The sequence below is a fragment of the Oncorhynchus mykiss genome, chromosome 27, assembly GCF_057628025.1.
Source record: "Oncorhynchus mykiss isolate SJ-2025 chromosome 27, ASM5762802v1, whole genome shotgun sequence".
Lineage (NCBI taxonomy): Eukaryota > Metazoa > Chordata > Actinopteri > Salmoniformes > Salmonidae > Oncorhynchus > Oncorhynchus mykiss.
Window position 1 is genome coordinate 49,495,004 of NC_143048.1, and position 17,497 is coordinate 49,512,500.

Genomic DNA, 17,497 nt, shown 5'->3' on the forward strand with positions numbered 1-17,497 from the left:
CTCCCCAAATACAGCTGTTCCAAGCTTGTAGCGTCAAACCTATAGAAAACTCGAGGCTGTAATCGCTGCCAAAGATGCTTCAACAAAGTACTGAGTAAAGGGTCTGAATACTCATGTAAATGTGATATTTCAGTTTTTATTTGTAACAAATTAGCAAAAATGTATTGTCATTATGGGGAATTGTGAATTGTGACCTACAGAGGTGGTATAGTAATGTACTTCCTGAGTGACCCACAGAGGTGGTATAGTAATGTACTTCCTGAGTGACTTACAGAGGTGTTATAGTAATGTACTTCCTGAGTGACCCACAGAGGTGGTATAGTAATGTACTTCCTGAGTGACTTACAGAGGTGTTATAGTAATGTACTTCCTGAGTGACCCACAGAGGTGGTATAGTAATGTACTTCCTGAGTGACTTACAGAGGTGTTATAGTAATGTACTTCCTGAGTGACCTACAGAGGTGGTATAGTAATGTACTTCCTGAGTGACTTACAGAGGTGTTATAGTAATGTACTTCCTGAGTGACCTACAGAGGTGTTATAGTAATGTACTTCCTGAGTGACTTACAGAGGTGTTATAGTAATGTACTTCCTGAGTGACCCACAGAGGTGGTATAGTAATGTACTTCCTGAGTGACTTACAGAGGTGGTATAGTAATGTACTTCCTGAGTGACCCACAGAGGTGGTATAGTAATGTACTTCCTGAGTGACTTACAGAGGTGTTATAGTAATGTACTTCCTGAGTGACCTACAGAGGTGTTATAGTAATGTACTTCCTGAGTGACTTACAGAGGTGTTATAGTAATGTACTTCCTGAGTGACCCACAGAGGTGGTATAGTAATGTACTTCCTGAGTGACCCACAGAGGTGGTATAGTAATGTACTTCCTGAGTGACTTACAGAGGTGGTATAGTAATGTACTTCCTGAGTGACCTACAGAGGTGGTATAGTAATGTACTTCCTGAGTGACCCACAGAGGTGGTATAGTAATGTACTTCCTGAGTGACCCACAGAGGTGGTATAGTAATGTACTTCCTGAGTGACCCACAGAGGTGGTATAGTAATGTACTTCCTGAGTGACCCACAGAGGTGGTATAGTAATGTACTTCCTGAGTGACTTACAGAGGTGTTATAGTAATGTACTTCCTGAGTGACCTACAGAGGTGTTATAGTAATGTACTTCCTGAGTGACCTACAGAGGTGGTATAGTAATGTACTTCCTGAGTGACCTACAGAGGTGTTATAGTAATGTACTTCCTGAGTGACCTACAGAGGTGTTATAGTAATGTACTTCCTGAGTGACCTACAGAGGTGGTATAGTAATGTACTTCCTGAGTGACCCACAGAGGTGGTATAGTAATGTACTTCCTGAGTGACCCACAGAGGTGGTATAGTAATGTACTTCCTGAGTGACCCACAGAGGTGGTATAGTAATGTACTTCCTGAGTGACTTACAGAGGTGGTATAGTAATGTACTTCCTGAGTGACCTACAGAGGTGGTATAGTAATGTACTTCCTGAGTGACCCACAGAGGTGTTATAGTAATGTACTTCCTGAGTGACCTACAGAGGTGTTATAGTAATGTACTTCCTGAGTGACTTACAGAGGTGGTATAGTAATGTACTTCCTGAGTGACCTACAGAGGTGTTATAGTAATGTACTTCCTGAGTGACCTACAGAGGTGGTATAGTAACGTACTTCCTGAGTGACCTACAGGGGAGTGAATACTGTCTAGGAGTTCATAGTGTAACCCCTTTCTGAATTGTTTAGACAAAACCAGTTGATTTTGGTCTCCACATCAAACTCTGTCCTCTCTCCTCTGTCCTCTCTACTCTGTCCTCTCTCCTCTGTCCTCTCTCCTCTGTCCTCTCTACTCTGTCCTCTCTCCTCTTCTCTCCAGACCAAGTGAGGAACAGTTACTACATCGGCCTGGACGGCTCTCTGCGTCTGGTGCTGGCCAACGGTATGGAGGTGTCCCTGCACACGGAGCCCCACCTGCTGGCCGGGACGGTCAACCCCACGGTCAGCAAGAGGAACGTAACCCTGGCTATTGACAACGGCCTCAACCTGGTAGAGTGGAGGCAGCGTAAGGAGCAGGCCCGAGGACAGGTGACTGTGTACGGACGACGACTCAGGGTAAGGATCGTGTTTAGAGATACATATTTAAAAGTTATTACTGCATGTGTTCCCTGCGGTCTTTATTGCCTATATTGAGATGAGAAAGGAAACCACACTTCCTGGGTGTGGGGGTCATGTGCCTAAACCAGGGCTGTTTCAACGGAGCAAATCAACATTTATTTATTTATTATTGTCATTTCTTTTATTTTTTTATTTTTTTGAATTTGACTCTTTTTCTCCCCAATTTCGTGGTATTCAATTGTTGTAGTAGCTACTATCTTGTCTCATCGCTACAACTCCCGTACGGGCTCGGGAGAGACGAAGGTTGAAAGTCATGCGTCCTCCGATACACAACCCAACCAAGCCGCTGCTTCTTTAACACAGCGCACATCCAACCCGGAAGCCAGCCGCACCAATGCGCCGGAGGAAACACCGTGCACCTGGACACCTTGGTTAGCGTACACTGCGCCCAGCCCGCCACAGGAGTCGCTGGTGCGCGATGAGACAAGGACACCCCTACCGACCAAGCCCTCCCCTAACCTGGACGATGCTAGGCCAGTTGTGCGTCGCCCCACGGACCTCCCGGTCGCGGTCGGTTACGACAGAGCCTGGGCGCGAACCCAGGGACTCTGATGGCACAGCTGGCGCTGCAGTACAGCGCCCTTAACCACTGCGCCACCCGGGAGGCTATTTGTCATTTCTACAGTATACAGCAGGTGTGAACAGTACAGTGAAATGCAATGAAATACGCAGCTCTCTAAATGGACATCAGCCTGCAGTGTGATGGATTCACAGTGTGTAGGTTTCTTGTATGTGTCTGACCTGGAACCGGGGTCAACGGAGCATGGGTGCAGTGTGATGGATTCACAGTTGACCTGAGTGACTTTGACTTTGAGTCCTTACCAGACTGTATCAACCACGCCCCCTAGCTCTCTCTCTCACTCTCACTCTCACTCTCACTCTCTCTCTGTCTCTCTCTCTCTCTCTCTCTCTCTCTCTCTCTCTCTCTCTCTCTCTCTCTCTCTCTCTCTCTCTCTCTCTCTCTCTGTCTCTCTCTGTCTCTGTCTCTGTCTCTGTCTCTGTCTCTGTCTCTGTCTCTGTCTCTGTCTCTCTCTCTGTACCTCTTTTTCTCTGTTTTTCTCTCTTCTCTCCCCGGTCTCTGTCGCTCTGTCTTTCTCTGCTCTCTCTTTCTCTCGCTCTCTTGTGTGATTTTTGGTGTGAGGGTGGTGAGAGGGTGGTGAGAGGGTGGTGTGAGGGTGGTGTGAGGGTGGTGTGAGGGTGGTGTGAGGGTGGTGAGAAGGTTTGCTGTCCCTTTTTTGTTGCTTATTTCTGTATTATCTCCTGCCTGATTATCTCATCTCCTGCCTGATTATCTCTATATATATTATCTCCTGCCTGATTGTCTCAACCTGGTGCTGTAGTTGTGTAAAGTCCTCTGCATTGCCCAGGCTGGTCTATTGTTCAGTCCACGTGATTCTGGTGCTGTAGTTGTGTAAAGTCCTCTGCATTGCCCAGGCTGGTCTATTGTTCAGTCCACGTGATTCTGGTGCTGTAGTTGTGTAAAGTCCTCTGCATTGCCCAGGCTGGTCTATTGTTCGGTCCACGTGATTCTGGTACTGTAGTTGTGTAAAGTCCTCTGCATTGCCCAGGCTAGTCTATCGTTCAGTCCATGTGATTCTGGTGCTGTAGTTGTGTAAAGTCCTCTGCATTGCCCAGGCTGGTCTATTGTTCAGTCCACGTGATTCTGGTGCTGTAGTTGTGTAAAGTCCTCTGCATTGCCCAGGCTGGTCTATTGTTCAGTCCATGTGATTCTGGTGCTGTAGTTGTGTAAAGTCCTCTGCATTGCCCAGGCTGGTCTACTGTTCAGTCCATGTGATTCTGGTGCTGTAGTTGTGTAAAGTCCTCTGCATTGCCCAGGCTGGTCTATTGTTCAGTCCATGTGATTCTGGTGCTGTAGTTGTGTAAAGTCCTCTGCATTGCCCAGGCTGGTCTATTGTTCAGTCCACGTGATTCTGGTGCTGTAGTTGTGTAAAGTCCTCTGCTTTGCCCAGGCTGGTCTATTGTTCAGTCCATGTGATTCTGGTGCTGTAGTTAAAGTGTAAAGAATTTTGACTAAATTGTATTTTCTAATTCCTGTAAGAGATTATTTGGAGTATGGATTCAGTTCCAACAAGGATGGCGAGCTGCCCGAACCCAGGACATCCAGAAGAAGAGTTGCATGCAAAGATTTTATTTTCCTTTTCCTTGGAGGACACCGAATTTCCACTGCCGTACTACAGTGTGGTAGGAGTCTTTGTTACACTGGATTACGGTGTGGTAGGAGTCTTTGTTACACTGGATTACAGTGTGGTAGGAGTCTTTGTTACACTGGATTACAGTGTGGTAGGAGTCTTTGTTACACTGGATTACGGTGTGGTATGAGTCTTTGTTACACTGGATTACGGTGTGGTAGGAGTCTTTGTTACACTGGATTACAGTGTGGTAGGAGTCTTTGTTACACTGGATTACGGTGTGGTAGGAGTCTTTGTTACACTGGATTACGGTGTGGTAGGAGTCTTTGTTACACTGGATTACGGTGTGGTAGGAGTCTTTGTTACACTGGATTACGGTGTGGTAGGAGTCTTTGTTCCACTGGATTACGGTGTGGTAGAAGTCTTTGTTCCACTGGATTACGGTGTGGTAGGAGTCTTTGTTCCACTGGATTACGGTGTGGTAGGAGTCTTTGTTCCACTGGATTACGGTGTGGTAGGAGTCTTTGTTCCACTGGATTACGGTGTGGTAGGAGTCTTTGTTCCACTGGATTACGGTGTGGTAGGAGTCTTTGTTCCACTGGATTACGGTGTGGTAGGATTCTTTGTTACACTGGATTATGGTGTGGTAGGAGTCTTTGTTCCACTGGATTACGGTGTGGTAAGAGTCTTTGTTCCACTGGATTACGGTGTGGTAGGATTCTTTGTTACACTGGATTACGGTATGGTAGGAGTCTTTGTTACACTGGATTACGGTGTGGTAGGATTGTTTCTTACACTGGATTACAGTGTGGTAGGAGTCTTTGTTACACTGGATTACGGTGTGGTAGGAGTCTTTGTTACACTGGATTACGGTGTGGTAGGATTCTTTGTTACACTGGATTACAGTATGGTAGGAGTCTTTGTTACACTGGATTACGGTGTGGTAGGATTGTTTGTTACACTGGATTACGGTGTGGTAGGAGTCTTTGTTACACTGGATTACGGTGTGGTAGGAGTCTTTGTTACACTGGATTACGGTGTGGTAGGATTCTTTGTTACACTGGATTACGGTGTGGTAGGAGTCTTTGTTCCACTGGATTACGGTGTGGTAGGAGTCTTTGTTCCACTGGATTACGGTGTGGTAGGAGTCTTTGTTCCACTGGATTACTGTGTGGTAGGAGTCTTTGTTACACTGGATTACGGTGTGGTAGGAGTCTTTGTTACACTGGATTACGGTGTGGTAGGAGTCTTTGTTACACTGGATTACGGTGTGGTAGGAGTCTTTGTTCCACTGGATTACGGTGTGGTAGGAGTCTTTGTTCCACTGGATTACGGTGTGGTAGGAGTCTTTGTTCCACTGGATTACAGTGTGGTAGGAGTCTTTGTTCCACTGGATTACAGTGTGGTAGGAGTCTTTGTTACACTGGATTACGGTGTGGTAGGAGTCTTTGTTACACTGGATTACGGTGTGGTAGGAGTCTTTGTTCCACTGGATTACGGTGTGGTAGGAGTCTTTGTTCCACTGGATTACGGTGTGGTAGGAGTCTTTGTTCCACTGGATTACGGTGTGGTAGGAGTCTTTGTTCCACTGGATTACGGTGTGGTAGGAGTCTTTGTTCCACTGGATTACAGTGTGGTAGGAGTCTTTGTTCCACTGGATTACAGTGTGGTAGGAGTCTTTGTTCCACTGGATTACAGTGTGGTAGGAGTCTTTGTTCCACTGGATTACAGTGTGGTAGGATTCTTTGTTACACTGGATTACAGTGTGGTAGGAGTCTTTGTTACACTGGATTACAGTGTGGTAGGAGTCTTTGTTCCACTGGATTACGGTGTGGTAGGATTCTTTGTTACACTGGATTACGGTGTGGTAGGAGTCTTTGTTCCACTGGATTACGGTGTGGTAGGAGTCTTTGTTCCACTGGATTACGGTGTGGTAGGATTCTTTGTTACACTGGATTACAGTATGGTAGGAGTCTTTGTTACACTGGATTACGGTGTGGTAGGATTGTTTGTTACACTGGATTACAGTGTGGTAGGAGTCTTTGTTACACTGGATTACGGTGTGGTAGGAGTCTTTGTTACACTGGATTACGGTGTGGTAGGATTCTTTGTTACACTGGATTACAGTATGGTAGGAGTCTTTGTTACACTGGATTACGGTGTGGTAGGATTGTTTGTTACACTGGATTACAGTGTGGTAGGAGTCTTTGTTACACTGGATTACGGTGTGGTAGGAGTCTTTGTTACACTGGATTACGGTGTGGTAGGAGTCTTTGTTACACCATACATTGCAGTGGGACTGTCATAAGAACACACCACATTTAAACACCTTACATATTTATTGATAAGCACATTCACTCTCCTTTGATTCCATCTCATAGCGGTTCATAAGTCTCGGCCTCCGCCCCGGATCCAGATCTGAGAGCAGGCCTGGGGGTTTCGGGGGGCAGTCTCGGCCTCCGCCCCGGGTCCAGATCTGAGAGCAGGCCTGGGGGTTTCGGGGGGCAGTCTCGGCCTCCGCCCCGGGTCCAGATCTGAGTGCAGGCCTGGGGGTTTCGGGAGCTGTCTCGGCCTATGCCCCGGGTCCAGATCTGAGAGCAGGCCTGGGGGTTTCGGGGGGCAGTCTCGGCCTCCGCCCCCGGTCCAGATCTGAGAGCAGGCCTGGGGGTTTCGGGGGGCAGTCTCGGCCTCCACCCCGGGTCCAGATCTGAGAGCAGGCCTGGGGGTTTCGGGGGGCAGTCTCGGCCTCCGCCCCGGATCCAGATCTGAGAGCAGGCCTGGGGGTTTCAGGGGGCAGTCTCGGCCTCCGCCCGGGTCCAGATCTGAGAGCAGGCCTGGGGGTTTCGGGGGGCAGTCTCGGCCTCCGCCCCGGGTCCAGATCTGAGAGCCGGGGGTTTCAGGGGGCTGTCTCGGCCTCTGCCCCGGGTCCAAACTCAACCCCAACCGTCGGAGTTGCAAGGTTCCGTTGCCTGTACTGTGAATGTTAATGTAGCCGTGGTGGTGCGCTCAGGGGCGGCGTGATAGTGACTGAGCTCCTGGAAGTGGTTACCGAGGGCACTGACTCCGAGGCTGATACACCTGTTTCACAGACAACGAAGAATGATGTGCCCAGTGTAATTACAGACGTGCAGGCTGATGTGCCCAGTGTAATTACAGACATGCAGGTTGATGTGCCCAGTGTAATTACAGACATGCAGGTTGATGTGCCCAGTGTAATTACAGACATGCAGGGTGATGCGCCCAGTGTAATTACAGACATGCAGGTTGATGTGCCCAGTGTAATTACAGACATGCAGGGTGATGCGCCCAGTGTAATTACAGACATGCAGGTTGATGCGCCCAGTGTAATTACAGACATGCAGGGTGATGTGCCCAGTGTAATTACAGACATGCAGGTTGATGTGCCCAGTGTAATTACAGACATGCAGGTTGATGTGCCCAGTGTAATTACAGACATGCATTGTGATGTGCCCAGTGTAATTACAGACATGCAGGTTGATGTGCCCAGTGTAATTACAGACATGCAGGGTGATGTGCCCTGTGTAATTACAGACATGCAGGGTGATGTGCCCAGTGTAATTACAGACATGCAGGTTGATGTGCCCAGTGTAATTACAGACATGCAGGGTGATGTGCCCATTGTAATTACAGACATGCAGGTTGATGTGCCCAGTGTAATTACAGACATGCAGGGTGATGTGCCCAGTGTAATTACAGACATGCAGGTTGATGTGCCCAGTGTAATTACAGACATGCAGGTTGATGTGCCCAGTGTAATTACATACATGCAGGGTGATGTGCCCAGTGTAATTACAGACATGCAGGTTGATGTGAGGGGAGGTTGACTCTGGATTCCGTGGAGCTGCTCCGTGAGGAATGGAGGAAGAGATTGACAAGCTGTCGGATATCCCCATCAATGTAGATGTAGCATCAGTCAGGTTCACTGTACACGTTACAGCAGGAGGAAAGGAGAAGGACCAGCAAGATCATCACAATGGTCTGATCCTGATGATATGTTCTTACATGAGACCCACAGTGATAGATGGGGAGGGGGAGTATGTCTTTACTGATAGTGGTAATGAGGTAGTGTGGTGCATGGAGGGGGGGGGGGTATGTCTTTACTGATAGTGGTAATGAGGTAGTGTGGTGCATGGAGGGGGGGGGGGGAGTATGTCTTTACTGATAGTGGTATTGAGGTAGTGTGGGGGAGGGGGAGTATGTATTTACTGATAGTGGTACTGAGGTAGTGTGGTGCATGGAGGGGGAGGGGGAGGGGGAGGAGCAGTATGTCTTTACTGATAGTGGTAATGGGGTAGTGTGGGGGAGGGGGAGTATGTATTTACTGATAGTGGTACTGAGGTAGTGTGGGGGAGGGGGAGTATGTATTTACTGATAGTGGTACTGAGGTAGTGTGGTGCATGGAGGGGGAGGGGGAGGGGGAGGAGCAGTATGTCTTTACTGATAGTGGTAATGGGGTAGTGTGGGGGAGGGGGAGTATGTATTTACTGATAGTGGTACTGAGGTAGTGTGGGGGCATGGATGGGGACGGGGAGTATGACTTTACTGATAGTGGTAATGGGGTAGTGTGGGGGAGGGGGAGTATGTATTTACTGATAGTGGTACTGAGGTAGTGTGGGGGCATGGATGGGGACGGGGAGTATGACTTTACTGATAGTGGTAATGTTGATAATATGACCAGGATGGGTTGATAATATGTCCAGGATCTGTTGATAATATAAACAGGATGGTTTGATCATATGACCAGGATAGATTGATAATATAAACAGGATGGGTTGATAATATGAACAGGATGGGTTGATAATGTGACCAGGATGGGTTGTTAACATAACCAGGATGGATTGATAATATAAACAGGATGGGTTGATAATATGACCAGGATGGGTTGATAATGTGACCAGGATGGGTTGATAATAATATGACCAGGATTGGTTGATAACATGACCAGGATGTGTTGATAATATAACCAGGATGGGTTCATACTATAACCAGGATGGGTTGATAATATGACCAGGATGGGTTGATAATATAACCAGGATGGGTTGATAATGTGACCAGGAAGGGTTGTTAATATAACCAGGATGGGTTAATAATGTGACCAGGATGGGTTGATAATATAACCAGGATGGATTGATAATATGACCAGGATGGGTTGTTAACATGACGAGGATGGGTTGATAATGTAACCAGGATGGATTGATAATATGACCAGGATGGGTTGTTAACATGACCAGGATGGATTGATAATATGACCAGGATGGGTTGTTAACATGACCAGGATGGATTGATAATATGAGTAAGTCATATGTTTCTATTTATGCCTCAGATACCCTAAAATGTAATCAAACTATAATATTTATTTTGTAAAGAAGATCTTAAAGTTATATCTAGTTCTGTTCTCATCAGGCCTAGATCTTACAGTCAAACCTACCTCAGAGGTGGAGACGGGGCCTACGCAGGATATTAGAGACATCGAGGATAGCCTTATGGACAGCCGGACTCAGGGTCAGAGAGGGAGTTGAGGGCTAAGTGGACACAGCTGGGGTCTTCTTTACCGAATCAGGTGGAGGGTAGTTACCCTGACGGACATGGGATGCTCCGAGGGCGTTCTTCAACCTGGAGAGGAAGTCGGCTCAGCAGAAGCAGATGTTCCTTCTATGGCGTCCTTCAGGTTCTCTGATGTCGGATCCAACAGAGATGAGGAGGATGACAATAGACTTCTAGGCAGAACTCTGCTGTGACAGCAACATAATCTATAAGTGTGCTCAGGAGATTGACACACACACTTATAAAGAGGGGTTGATAATATGACCAGGATGGGTTGTTAATATGACCAGGATGGGTTGATAATATGACCAGGATGGGTTGATAATATGACCAAGATGGATTGATAATATGACCAGGATGGGTTGTTAATATGGCCAGGATGGATTGATAATATAGGTTGATAATATGACCAGGATGGGTTGATAATATGACCAGGATGGGTTGATAATATGACCAGGATGGATTGATAATATGACCAGGATGGGTTGTTAATATGACCAGGATGGGTTGATAATATGACCAGGATGGGTTGATAATATGACCAGGATGGGTTGATAATATGGCCAGGATGGATTGATAATATGGGTTGATAACATGACCAGGATGGGTTAATAATATGGGTTGATAATATGACCAGGATGGGTTGATAATATGACCAGGATGGGTTGATAATATGACCAGGATGGGTTGATAATATGACCAAGATGGGTCGTTAATATGACCAGGATGGGTTGATAATGTGACCAGGATGGGTTGATAACATTACCAGGAAGGATTGGTGATATGACCAGGATGGGTTGGTAATTTGGCCAGGATGGATTGATAATATGGGTTGATAATATGACCAGGATGGGTTGATAATATGACCAGGATGGGTTGATAATATGACCAGGATGGATTGATAATATGACCAGGATGGGTTGTTAATATGACCAGGATGGGTTGTTAATATGACCAGGATGGGTTGTAAATATGACCAGGATGGGTTGATAGTATGACCAGGATGGGTTGATAATATGACCAGGATGGGTTGATAATATGACCAGGATGGGTCGTTAATATGACCAGGATGGGTTGATAATGTGACCAGGATGGGTTGTTAACATTACCAGGAAGGATTGGTGATATCACCAGGATGGGTTGTTAATATGACCAGGATGGGTTGTTAATATGACGAGGATGGGTTGATACTATAACCAGGATAGGTTGATACTATGACCAGGATGGGTTGATACTATAACCAGGAGGGGTTGATAACATGACCAGGATGGGTTGATAATGTGACCAGGATGGGTTGTTAATATGACAAGGATGGCTTGATACTATAACCAGGATGGGTTGATACTATAACCAGGATGGGTTGATAATATGACCAGGATGGGTTGATAATATGACCAGGATGGGTTGATAATATGACCAGGATGGGTTGATAATATGACCAGGATGGATTGATAATATGGGTTGATACTATAACCAGGATGGGTTGATAATATGGGTTGATAATATGACCAGGATGGGTTGATAATATGACCAGGATGGGTTGATAATATGACCAGGATGGGTTGATAATATGACCAGGATGGGTTGGTAATTTGGCCAGGATGGATTGATAATATGGGTTGATAATATGACCAGGATGGGTTGATAATATGACCAGGATGGGTTGATAATATGACCAGGATGGGTCGTTAATATGACCAGGATGGGTTGATAACATGCCCAGGAAGGATTGTTGATATGACCAGGATGGGTTGTTAATTTGACCAGGATGGGTTGATACTATAACCAGGATGAGTTGATACTATAACCAGGATGGGTTGATACTATAACCCGGAGGGGTTGTTAATATGACCAGGATGGGTTGTTAATATGACCAGGATGGGTAGTTAATATGACCACGATGGGTTGTTAATATGACCAGGATGGGTTGTTAATATGACCAGGATGGGTTGATACTATAACCAGGATGGGTTGTTAATATGACCAGGATGGGTTGTTAATATGACCAGGATGGGTTGTTAATATGACCAGGATGGGTTCATACTATTACCAGGATGGGTTGTTAATTTGACAAGGATGGGTTGATAATATAACCAGGATGGGTTGATACTATAACCAGGATGGGTTTATACTATGACCAGGATGGGTTGATACTATAACAAGGAGGGGTTGTTAACATGACCAGGATGGGTTGATAATATGACCAGGATGGGTCGTTAATATGACCAGGATGGGTTGATAATATGACCAGGATGGGTTGATAACATGACCAGGAAGGATTGGTGATATCACCAGGATGGGTTGTTAATATGACCAGGATGGGTTGTTAATATGACGAGGATGGGTTGATACTATAACCAGGATAGGTTGATACTATGACCAGGATAGGTTGATACTATAACCAGGAGGGGTTGATAACATGACCAGGATGGGTTGATAATGTGACCAGGATGGGTTGTTAATATGACAAGGATGGTTTGATACTATAACCAGGATGGGTTGATACTATAACCAGGATGGGTTGATACTATGACCAGGATGGGTTGATAATATGACCAGGATGGGTTGATAATATGACCAGGATGGGTTGATAATATGACCAGGATGGGTTGATAATATGACCAGGATGGATTGATAATATGGGTTGATACTATAACCAGGATGGGTTGATAATATGGGTTGATAATATGACCAGGATGGGTTGATAATATGACCAGGATGGGTTGATAATATGGCCAGGATGGGTTGATAATATGACCAGGATGGGTAGATAATCTGACCAGTATGGATTGATAATATGACCAGGATGGGTGTTAATATGGCCAGGATGGATTGATAATATGGGTTGATAATATGACCAGGATGGGTTGACAATATGACCAGGATGGGTTGATAATATGACCAGGATGGATTGATAATATGACCAGGATGGGTTGTTAATATGACCAGGGTGGGTTGTTAATATGACCAGGATGGGTCGTTAATATGACCAGGATGGGTTGACAACATGACCAGGAAGGATTGTTGATATGACCAGGATGGGTTGTTAATTTGACCAGGATGGGTTGATACTATAACCAGGATGAGTTGATACTATGACCAGGATGGGTTGATACTATAACCAGGAGGGGTTGTTAATATGACCAGGATGGGTTGTTAATATGAGAAAGATGGGTTGATACTATAACCAGGATGGGTTGATACTATAACCAGGATGGGTTGATACTATAACCAGGATGGGTTGATAACATGACCAGGATGGGTTGTTAATATGACCAGGATGGGTAGTTAATATGACCACGATGGGTTGTTAATATGACCAGGATGGGTTGTTAATATTACCAGGATGGGTTGATACTATAACCAGGATGGGTTGTTAATATGACCAGGAAGGGTTGTTAATATGACCAGGATGGGTTGTTAATATGACCAGGATGGGTTCATACTATTACCAGGATGGGTTGTTAATTTGACAAGGATGGGTTGATACTATAACCAGGATGGGTTGATACTATGACCAGGATGGGTTGATACTATAACCAGGATGGGTTGTTAACATGACCAGGATGGGTTGATAATGTGACCAGGATGGGTTGTTACTATGACGAGGATGGGTTGATACTATAACCAGGATGGGTTGATACTATAACCAGGAAGGGTTGTTAATATGACCAGGATGGGTTGTTAATATGACGAGGATGGGTTGATACTATAACCAGGACGTGTTTATACTATGACCAGGATGGGTTGATACTCTAACCAGAAGGGGTTGTTAACATGACCAGGATGGGTTGATAATGTGACCAGGATGGGTTGTTAATATGGCCAGGATGGATTGATAATATGGGTTGATAATATGACCAGGATGGGTTGATAATATGACCAGGATGGGTTGATAATATGACCAGGATGGGTTGTTAATATGACCAGGATGGGTACATACTATTACCAGGATGGGTTGTTAATTTGACAAGGATGGGTTGATACTATAACCAGGATGGGTTGATACTATGACCAGGATGGGTTGATACTATAACCAGGATGGGTTGTTAACATGACCAGGATGGGTTGATAATGTGACCAGGATGGGTTGTTAATATGACAAGGATGGGTTGAAACTATAACCAGGATGGGTTGATACTATAACCAGGATGGGTAGATAATATGACCAGGATGGGTTGATAATATGACCCGGATGGGTTGATAATATGACCAGGATGGGTAGATAATATGACCAGGATGGATTGATAATATGGCCAGGATGGGTTGTTAATGTGGCCAGGATGGATTGATAATATGGGTTGATAATATGACCAGGATGGGTTGATAATATGACCAGGATGGGTTGATAATATGACCAGGATGGGTTGATAATATGACCAGGATGGATTGATAATATCACCAGGATGGGTTGTTAATATGACCAGGATGGGTCGTTAATATGACCAGGATGAGTTAATAACATGACCAGGAAGGATTGTTGATTTGACCAGGATGGGTTGTTAATTTGACCAGGATGGGTTGATACTATAACCAGGATGAGTTGATACTATGACCAGGATGGGTTGATACTATAACCAGGAGGGGTTGTTAATATGACCAGGATGGGTTTATAATGTGACCAGGATGGGTTGTTAATATGACAAGGATGGGTTGATACTATAACCAGGATGGGTTGATACTATAACCAGGATGGGTTGATACTATAACCAGGATGGGTTGATAACATGACCAGGATGGGTTGTTAATATGACCAGGATGGGTAGTTAATATGACCACGATGGGTTGTTACTATGACGAGGATGGGTTGATACTATAACCAGGATGGGTTGATACTATAACCAGGAAGGGTTGTTAATATGACCAGGATGGGTTGTTAATATGACGAGGATGGGTTGATACTATAACCAGGACGTGTTTATACTATGACCAGGATGGGTTGATACTCTAACCAGAAGGGGTTGTTAACATGACCAGGATGGGTTGATAATGTGACCAGGATGGGTTGTTAATATGGCCAGGATGGATTGATAATATGGGTTGATAATATGACCAGGATGGGTTGATAATATGACCAGGATGGGTTGATAATATGACCAGGATGGGTTGTTAATATGACCAGGATGGGTTCATACTATTACCAGGATGGGTTGTTCATTTGACAAGGATGGGTTGATACTATAACCAGGATGGGTTGATACTATGACCAGGATGGGTTGATACTATAACCAGGATGGGTTGTTAACATGACCAGGATGGGTTGATAATGTGACCAGGATGGGTTGTTAATATGACGAGGATGGGTTGAAACTATAACCAGGATGGGTTGATACTATAACCAGGATGGGTAGATAATATGACCAGGATGGGTTTATAATATGACCCGGATGGGTTGATAGTATGACCAGGATGGGTAGATAATATGACCAGGATGGATTGATAATATGGCCAGGATGGGTTGTTAATATGGCCAGGATGGATTGATAATATGGGTTGATAATATGACCAGGATGGGTTGTTAATTTGACCAGGATGGGTTGATACTATAACCAGGATGAGTTGATACTATGACCAGGATGGGTTGATACTATAACCAGGAGGGGTTGTTAATATGACCAGGATGGGTTGATAATGTGACCAGGATGGGTTGTTAATATGACAAGGATGGGTTGATACTATAACCAGGATGGGTTGATACTATAACCAGGATGGGTTGATACTATAACCAGGATGGGTTGATAACATGACCAGGATGGGTTGTTGATATTTATTTATTTTACCTTTATTAAACCAGGTAGGCAAGTTGATAACAATTTCTCATTTACAATTGCGACCTGGCCAAGATAAAGCAAAGCAGTTCGACACATACAACGACACAGAGTTACACATGGAGTAAAACAAACATATAGTCAATAATACAGTATAAACAATTCTATATACAATGTGAGCAAATGAGGTGAGAAGGGAGGTAAAGGCAAAAAAGGCCATGGTGGCAAGGTAAATACAATATAGCAAGTAAAACACTGGAATGGTAGTTTTGCAATGGAAGAATGTGCAAAGTAGAAATACAAATAATGGGGTGCAAAGGAGCAAAATAAATAAATAAATGTAAATACAGTTGGGAAAGAGGTAGTTGTTTGGGCTAAATTATAGGTGGGCTATGTACAGGTGCAGTAATATGTGAGCTGCTCTGACAGTTGGTGCTTAAAGCTAGTGAGGGATATGACCAGGATGGGTAGTTAATATGACCAGGATGGGTTGTTAATATGACCAGGATGGGTTGTTAATATGACCAGGATGGGTTGATACTATAACCAGGATGGGTTGTTAATATGACCAGGATGGGTTCATACTATTACCAGGATGGGTTGTTAATTTGACAAGGATGGGTTGATACTATAACCAGGATGGGTTGATACTATGACCAGGATGGGTTGATACTATAACCAGGATGGGTTGTTAACATGACCAGGATGGGTTGATAATGTGACCAGGATGGGTTGTTAATATGACGAGGATGGGTTGATACTATAACCAGGATGGGTTGATACTATAACCAGGAAGGGTTGATACTATAACCAGGAGGGGTTGTTAATATGACCAGGATGGGTTGTTAATATGAGAAGGATGGGTTGATACTATAACCAGGATGGGTTGATACTATAACCAGGATGGGTTGATACTATAACCAGGATGGGTTAATAACATTACCAGGATGGGTTGTTAATATGACCACGATGGATTGTTAATATGACCAGGATGGGTTGTTAATATGACCAGGATGGGTTGATACTATAACCAGGATGGGTTGTTAATATGACCAGGATGGGTTGTTAATATGACCAGGAAGGGTTGTTAATATGACCAGGATGGGTTCATACTATTACCAGGATGGGTTGTTAATATGGCCAGGATGGATTGATAATATGGGTTGATAATATGCCAGGATGGGTTGATAATATGACCAGGATGGGTTGATAATATGACCAGGATGGGTTGTTAATATGACCAGGATGGGTTCATACTATTACCAGGATGGGTTGTTAATTTGACAAGGATGGGTTGATACTATAACCAGGATGGGTTGATACTATGACCAGGATGGGTTGATACTATAACCAGGATGGGTTGTTAACATGACCAGGATGGGTTGATAATGTGACCAGGATGGGTTGTTAATATGACGAGGATGGGTTGAAACTATAACCAGGATGGGTAGATAATATGACCAGGATGGGTTGATAATATGACCCGGATGGGTTGTTAATATGACCAGGATGGGTAGATAATATGACCAGGATGGATTGATAATATGGCCAGGATGGGTTGTTAATATGGCCAGGATGGATTGATAATATGGGTTGATAATATGACAAGGATGGGTTGATAATATGACCAGGATGGGTTGATAATATGACCAGGATGGGTTGATAATATGACCAGGATGGATTGATAATATGACCAGGATGGGTTGTTAATATGACCAGGATGGGTCGTTAATATGACCAGGATGGGTTAATAACATGACCAGGAAGGATTGTTGATATGACCAGGATGGGTTGTTAATTTGACCAGGATGGGT

The 17,497-nt window shown here is 44.6% G+C and overlaps 1 protein-coding gene across 2 annotated transcripts in view; it reads left to right on the top strand.

Moving 5' to 3' along the window:
• LOC110503028 (teneurin-4) overlaps positions 1-17,497 on the top strand; it is a 332,490-nt gene that overhangs the window by 227,868 nt on the left and 87,125 nt on the right. For both annotated transcript variants that reach the window (XM_090224046.1, XM_090224045.1), the window contains one exon: positions 1,902-2,137. In XM_090224046.1, coding sequence (XP_090080172.1) covers positions 1,902-2,137 — 236 coding nt within the window. The remainder of the gene's footprint in view (positions 1-1,901; positions 2,138-17,497) is intronic.